Raw genomic sequence first — 7,287 nt, 5'->3', positions numbered from 1 at the left:
TTCTTTATCTGTAAATACCAAGTTTTAGATAGTCCAAGTAAATTTTATAAAGCGATTAAGGTAAATGTTTAAACCAAAATTTTTGCAGAGTCTCCTCTTTTTTATCCACATTTTACCCTGTAGCATATAAGAAAAACACATGCAACATTATCAACTGTTATTTGACATCTTACTATTCTTTGATTTACATGGCCTTCATAACTCACTCTATTTAATATGTACATGCCAAAATAAAACTATACTATGACTCAGAGACTCAAAACAACCAGCTATGATAATGGCCTTGATATCTGATGTAGACCTCTGATGAACTTCGCGTGCCTACTCTATCTACAACCTGCGTGAGGTAAAAACCAACACGCTGAGCTAATGCTCAGTGGGTGATAACAACAAATAACAGAATAAAACAAACAAGTTCATGTATACAGATAATCAGGTAAACAAGTACAAGCTAATAGATGCAAACACGTTAACACTCACTAATAAGTTCACTAAAATCAAGTATCAATCTTAATTAAGATCTTAGCCCTTATAAACACATAGTAGGATCGACTAGGTAGATAAGGAGTTATAACGGTAGGCACTGAGTGCCGAACGGTAGGCTCAGAGGCCAAAACTGGGATAGCAGGGCTCTGTGGCCATGCTTATGAGGTACCAGATATGTAACCTCAAATATAGATCATGTATCGGTAGCAGTACTGCGAACTCTGTATGTTTATATGGCATGCCATACCCTTAAGCTAACCTCGACTCCTATTACGTTTACCAGGGCCAAGTATCATTAATTCAATGTATCAATGTAAATGCATGTCATTTGAAGCTATTTGAATTCATTTTCCAAAGTACATATATCATATGCCAAGGTTTACAATATGGAAAATTCATGGCAAATAGTGCAAAACTTTATTGACTTATCATTTCAATATAGAAAACTACATTCTGCCATATATTGCATAACCTTTTCAAGCAGTTTAGAGTTACAATTTGACTTCAGTTTCTTCATAAGAAATGTACATTTCAATATGGAATCCTAAACTTTTCTTCTTCATTTCTTTCACTATATGGCTGTTCCTTTCGCTCTTGGTCTTAGGATAAATTTTGGTTAAAGGAAGAAGTTGATTGAGTGAGATTTGGCTTGGCTTTGGTGGAAGGAAGACAAAACAAAGCTTTGGTTTTCAATGGATGTGAGCTACGGCAAAGTGAAATGGTGGAGAAGATAATCCCTTTTTACATTTTGCTTTATCATTTCTCCTTTTCTTAGTTAGGTGACACATGGAAAGTAAATCTGAATTTTTATGTTTTAACTTTCCATATTTATACTTTGACCTACTAAACTCTTTACCATGTTTCAATTTAGTTTTCAAACTTTCAATATTTATAGATTGACCTACTAAACTATACATTTAGCCTTTAGAAGTCCTTTTCACTTAAGCAAGCATGACGGATTTAAACAAGCACCTTAAGCAAGCACGTCGGGAAACCCTAAGCACCTCCCGAAAGTGACTCATTCCCGACTCGCTAATCACACTGTATGCTTTATTTCTGGAAACGTCTGTTTCTTTATTTGAGTTTTCTACGATTCAGTTATTAGCAGATCAGATTTAAGCTAGCACCTCCCCTAATGCCACTTACTCTAGTAGTGAAATAGCCTAACTCATACCTAATGATGTCACTATTCTAGCTATGGGTTTGAGGATGTTACAAGGTCGGTCAGTTTATTGCTTCAGATGAGCGCAATTTTACTGGGGAGTTTGACTCATTTGTTCGAATCCGTGTTAGATTGGATGTGCGGAAACCGCTGATGCAAGGCATCAACTTGAGAAGAACAGGTGCAGGTTGGTTTTGGGCGAGGTTTGAATATGAACGTTTGCCCACGTTCTGCTTGATCTGTGGTATCCTTGGCCACACAAATAGATTCTGCCCTCAACTGATTCATTATCCTATAGTACAGGCCCCTCGCAACTATTCTCTGGACATCCGTGCTAAACCTCGCAGAGGGGGAATGGTGAACAAGAGCTCACGGTGGCTCCGTACGCCGGGGAGGTCTTTCCGATCAGAAGGTAGTAGTGGTTCAGCTATGGAAACTGATCAAGATTATGCCGCTTATCACGGGCCTAATTTAAATTCAAATTCTGAAAAAAGATAAAGGAGTGGTTACTGGAGCTGCTTTAGCTAAGTCTCCTATTTTGTCTCAACATGCTGTTAATTCCCATGTACACCCAGCCATGCAATCTCCTACTGGGCTTACTATTGTGGACCTGAAGCGGCGTCGTATGGAGGAGGCATTAAATGAGGAGAGGGCCCAAGATGGTGGTACCAATGCAGGACCTGATTCTACACTTTCAAGGGCTGCACCAAAAAACATGTTATCGGCGGGTTCTGGGGACCAGGCCCGTCGAGAGAAATGAGTTGCCTTAGCTGGAACTGTCGTGGGCTTGGCAACCCACGGGCAGTTAGTTTCCTAAAAGAAATTGTTAGGGAAAAGAGGCCAAGTTTTATTTTTTTTAATTGAAACTCTTTGTTATCGTAATAGGATTGAAGAAATAAAAAATTTATTGGGTTATGATGATTTTGTTTCTGTGGACTGTGTGGGGCATAGTGGTGGTCTGGCTTTACTTTGGCGTGCTATTGACTCTGTGCATGTTCTATTTCAATCGGCTAGATGTATTGATGTGGAGGTTGACTTAGATTCGGTGGGTAGTTGGCGACTAACTGGCTTTTATGGACATCCTAATCGTAATCATCATCAGGAGTCTTGGGCTTTACTACAAAATTTAGCAACTATGAGCACACGTCCCTGGGTCTGTATGGGGGACTTCAATGACATTCTAGCTAATCATGAGAAGAAAGGAGGCAGACGGCAACCGAATGCATTGATTCAGGGGTTTCACAATGCTGTAATGGCAGCGGGACTCTGTGATTTTCCCATGAGCGGATATAAATTTACTTGGGAAACTGGTAGGGGCTCAGATCGGTGGGTTGAAGAAAAATTAGATAGAGTTCTTACCTCTCCATCATTTAATTCTTTGTTTTCCCATGCTAGAGCGGCTTCGTTGGAAGCTTCTTCATCTGATCATCTTCCAATACTGTTGGAGATACGTCTCTTTATTCCGACCCAGTTGGTCAGGAGATTTAAATTTGAGAACAGTTGGAGAAGAGAGCTGCAGTGCCGTGATTTGATCTCCAATGTTTGGAATTCGAGTGCCTCTGTGGATGTGTTTAATAAATTACTTCGGTGTGGAGAATTGTTGTATAGATGGGGGCTGGACATTCGAAATCTACATAAGCAGGAGTTGGTACTGTGTAAGTTAGATATGCAACATTTGCGGGGTTCTCGTTCATTGGCGGATGTTCGCAAGTTTGAGGAGGCTAAGAAGAGATACCATGACTTGTTAAGGGATAAAGAAATACAATGGAAGCAACGTGCCAAAGACTTTTGGTTGAAAGAAGGAGATTCTAACACTAGATTCTTTCATGCAATGGCTACAAACAGAAAAAAGAAGAATCTGATTCATCGGCTCCAAGACAGCAATGGGGTTTGGTGTGAGAGGGGGCCAGCTCTCGACACTCTTATTGTTGATTATTTTCAGGATATCTTCCAGGCAAATTCGGGTGATACTCAGCCTATTATTGATCATATCCCTCACTGTATTACTGAGGAAGATAATGCTTTTCTTCTTGCTCCTTATTCACCTGAGGAAGCCCGTGCAGCAGTGTTTAGCATGCAGGCGGACAAGGCACCTGGTCTCGATGGGTTCAACCCAGGTTTTTTCCAATATCACTGGGATATTATTGGGTCTGATGTTTCATCTACTTGTATTTCAATGTTGGCTGTCGGTACATTCCCGGTAGAGTTAAATGAAATAGCATTAGTTTTGATTCCAAAGAAGACAATTCCTGGGACGATGGGGGATTTGCGGCCAATAGCTTTGTGTAATGTCTTTTATAAAATAATGTCCAAGATGGTTGCAAATCGACTTAAAAGGCTACTGCCTCGGATTATTTCTCCATCACAGTCGGCATTTGTTGCCGGGAGAAGCATCCATGATAATACTATAATTGCCTTCGAGCTTATGCACTTTTTCAAAGGCAAGCGCTATGGTCGTGAGAGTTATGGTGCCTTAAAGATGGACATTAGCAAGGCATATGATCGTATGGAGTGGAATTATGTTTCGGATGTCTTGGATAAAATGGGTTTCTCAACACAGTGGACGAGTGTGATCATGCACTGTATTACTTCAGTCAGCTATCATATTGTTCATGATGGGAAGGAATTGGGTCCAATTATGCCTACACGAGGATTGCGGCAAGGAGATTCCTTGTCCCCATATATATTTATCTTGTGTACTGAGGGACTTTCACAGCTTATATCGCACAAGGTGGCTAGTTCGGCTTTACATGGTTGTCGGGTGGCTAGGAGATGCCCTGAGATAACTCATCTCTTCTTTGCCGATGATAGCTTGATTTTCTTCCATAGCACTGCTGCTGAAGCTCAGGTTGTGAAGGAGGTGGTTTCTACTTATGCACAGGCATCTGGGCAGCTCATAAATTTCACTAAATCTGCCATATGCTTCTCTAAGAACACGAGACAGAATGATCGGGCTGGTGTGTGCTCTGTGTTAGGCGTGGAAGAGCATTCAAGTTTGGGCAAATATTTGGGTCTTCCATCAGTGGTGGGCATAAACAAAAGGGAAATATTTGGTTTTTTAAAGGACAAGGTGTGGCAGAAACTTAACTCCTGGAAACGTCGTTGCTTGTCCCGTGCAGGTAAAGAAATCTCACTAAGAACAATGCTCCAAGCACTTCCTAATTATGTGATGAGCATGTTCCTAATCCCTAAGACTCTTTGTCACGATCTCCAACAGATGATGAATATGTTTTGGTGGGGTAAAGGTATTAACCATGAAAGGGGAATCCATTGGATGAGTTGGGATAGGATGAGTCAACCAAAATTTTTTGGAGGGTTGGGCTTCAAGAAGTTAAGGGAGTTCAACTTGGCTATGGTTGGAAAGCAAGCTTGGAATATTGTGACTAATCCTTATTCTTTGGTGGCAAGGTTAATTAAAGCTCGTTATTTTCCTGATGCTAATTTTATCACGGCTTGTCTGGGGTCCAATCCGAGCTATTTTTGGCGAAGCATTTGGGAAGCACAATCTGTTATTAAGGCCGGTATGTGTTGGAAAGTTGGAAATGGACAGCAAATTCGAGTCTGGGAAGATCCTTGGATCCCAAATTTGCCTTCCTCCTGGGTGCAAACATCGCAGCCTGTTAACTCACAGGTAAACTTTGTTCATGATTTGATGATTAATGGTTTTTGGAATTTGCCATTGTTACGTTCAATTTTTAGTATGGAAGAGCAGAAGGCCATACTGTCTATTCCCCTCCCTCGATTTGCTGCTAGTGACAGATTGATCTGGAAGTTGGAGCCAAAGGGTCAATATTCAGTTAAATCAGTTTATAAATTCCTAACTAATATTGGGGATGGAGTTGTGGGAGGTCATATTAGTGCGATGTGGCGGAAATTATGGAACGTCAGGGCTCCTCCTAAGTGTCGCGACTTAGTGTGGAGGGCAGCCAATAATGCCATACCAGTTTTGCAGCTGCTTTAACAGCGACATGTTCCTGTGCATAATTCATGTCCTTTATGTAATTCTGTTAGTGAATCTGTGCTCCATGTGCTGGTTACATGCCCTTTTGCCAAGAGGGTATGGCTTGCGTCTTCGATTGGATGGCTTTTTCCTCAGTCGGCGTCATTTTTGACATGGTTGTGCTCAGTTTTGCAGCTGGTGAGAAAGGAAGACCAAGCTATGGTGGTAATGATCTGCTGGACTCTTTGGCAGGCATGGAATGATGTGGTCTGGTCTTCGAAGTGGTCGAGCCCTGCTGCTGTGGTGTATCGGGCTAGAACAATCCTCTACGATTGGTGTAATGCGCCACACGTTGATGACAGTTCTTCTGATGCTGTGCCAGCTCCTCCACCGTTACATTTCTGGGTTCCACCGCTTCAAGGATTCTTGAAAGCTAATGTAGATGCAGCAGTCTTCCCTGATGGATTCATTGGAGTTGGTGGAGTGCTTCGCTCATATGATGGCTCTTTTGTTGGCGCTTGTCAACATAGACTCCTTGGTTACTTCTCTCCTAAAACAGCTGAGCTAATTGCCATTAGAGAAGTTTTGAGTTGGATTAAGAGGCTGGGTTATGATCAGATAGTGTTGGAATCAGATGCTCTTACGGTAGTGAAGGCTTTGCTTTTTTCTTCAACTTCTGATTTTTCTAGTTTTGGGTCCCTTGTTGATGATTGTAAATCTCTAATAGCAGAGATGAATTCAGTATCTGTGAGTTTTATTCCTTGATCTGCCAATAGTGTGGCACATCTTATAGCTAGAGCTGCCTCTACTATTTCAGACAGGATGGAGTGGCTGAGCACCCCTCCACAATTGATTGTTCATGCTTTGATGTTGGACTTCTAAATTTAAATGCAATTACATTTTTAGTTAAAAAAAAAAAATACAAGGTAACTATTAAATTCAAAATAACAAAATCTCAAACTTCAATTTAGAAGAAAATACAGGTTGTGGCCTATTGGACCACTCCTTTTAAAACGTGTCCAAACAGAAAATAACACAAAGTAACTTGACGTTACATAGGATGATGCAATCAAGGGCGTGCCGTTCGCAACAACAAGAGGTTTAAAAGCGTTTTCCAATTCTTTACTAAATAAAAAAGTAAAAAAAAATTAAATACAAAATTAATTTAATAGTCAGATATTTTAAAAAATCAGTAAATAGTCATTAATTTACTATATTTTTTTATTATTTTTTATCGTGATTGATAAAATTATTAATAAAATAATAATTTATATTTTAGATATATAAAATATTTATTACTTTAAATAATAAAATTATGTATAAACATCAAGATTGACTATTTACTCACATGTCCGGTTATCAGAATCTCATAATATTTTGCAAAATAAACAATCAAGTTTTTGTATACAAAGGAAAGGAAGATAAGATAATGTAAAGCAAAATATTAGCCCATTGATTTAGCACAATGAAAAGTTAAAACTTTAAAATTTTTAAATTTTATCTCTTAGAAATTTTTTCTAAAATATATTTATTAATTTCAAAATGGTTTCTTATTACCTCCAAAAAGCGTAAACTGTTGTTCTAACCATACTTTGCAACATGGGAAATTTTTACCTTTGAATATATATAAATCGAATTTTGGTAAATTTTTTTTATAATATTTAATTTTAAAATTCTCACTAATATTTATTGATTAAAA

At 39.2% G+C, this 7,287-nt stretch overlaps 1 protein-coding gene across 1 annotated transcript; it reads left to right on the top strand.

Moving 5' to 3' along the window:
* Nucleotides 1-2,002: 2,002 nt before the first annotated feature.
* LOC110621460 lies at nucleotides 2,003-6,353 on the top strand. The gene is made up of 4 exons (XM_021765743.1): nucleotides 2,003-2,060; nucleotides 2,143-2,365; nucleotides 2,534-5,563; nucleotides 5,660-6,353. The coding sequence occupies exons 1-4, from the start codon at nucleotides 2,003-2,005 to the stop codon at nucleotides 6,351-6,353; spliced, it is 4,005 nt and encodes a 1,334-aa protein (XP_021621435.1).
* Nucleotides 6,354-7,287: the final 934 nt, after the last annotated feature.

The sequence above is a fragment of the Manihot esculenta genome, chromosome 8 (assembly GCF_001659605.2).
Source record: "Manihot esculenta cultivar AM560-2 chromosome 8, M.esculenta_v8, whole genome shotgun sequence".
Lineage (NCBI taxonomy): Eukaryota > Viridiplantae > Streptophyta > Magnoliopsida > Malpighiales > Euphorbiaceae > Manihot > Manihot esculenta.
The sequence above is the reverse complement of the archived record's forward strand: the minus strand, read 5'-3'. Positions and strand labels throughout refer to the sequence as shown.

What these genes read in the sequence shown, in the direction of transcription:
- LOC110621460 (XM_021765743.1), top strand. Translation starts at nt 2,003, where the DNA reads ATGGTGAACAAGAGCTCACGGTGGCTCCGTACGCCGGGGAGGTCTTTC. An exon ending in GAGGTCTTTCCGATCAGAAG is followed by an intron (nt 2,061 to 2,142) that starts GTAGTAGTGGTT and finishes TTCTGAAAAAAG; the next exon opens with ATAAAGGAGTGGTTACTGGA. An exon ending in CCTAAGTGTCGCGACTTAGT is followed by an intron (nt 5,564 to 5,659) that starts GTGGAGGGCAGC and finishes TAATTCTGTTAG; the next exon opens with TGAATCTGTGCTCCATGTGC.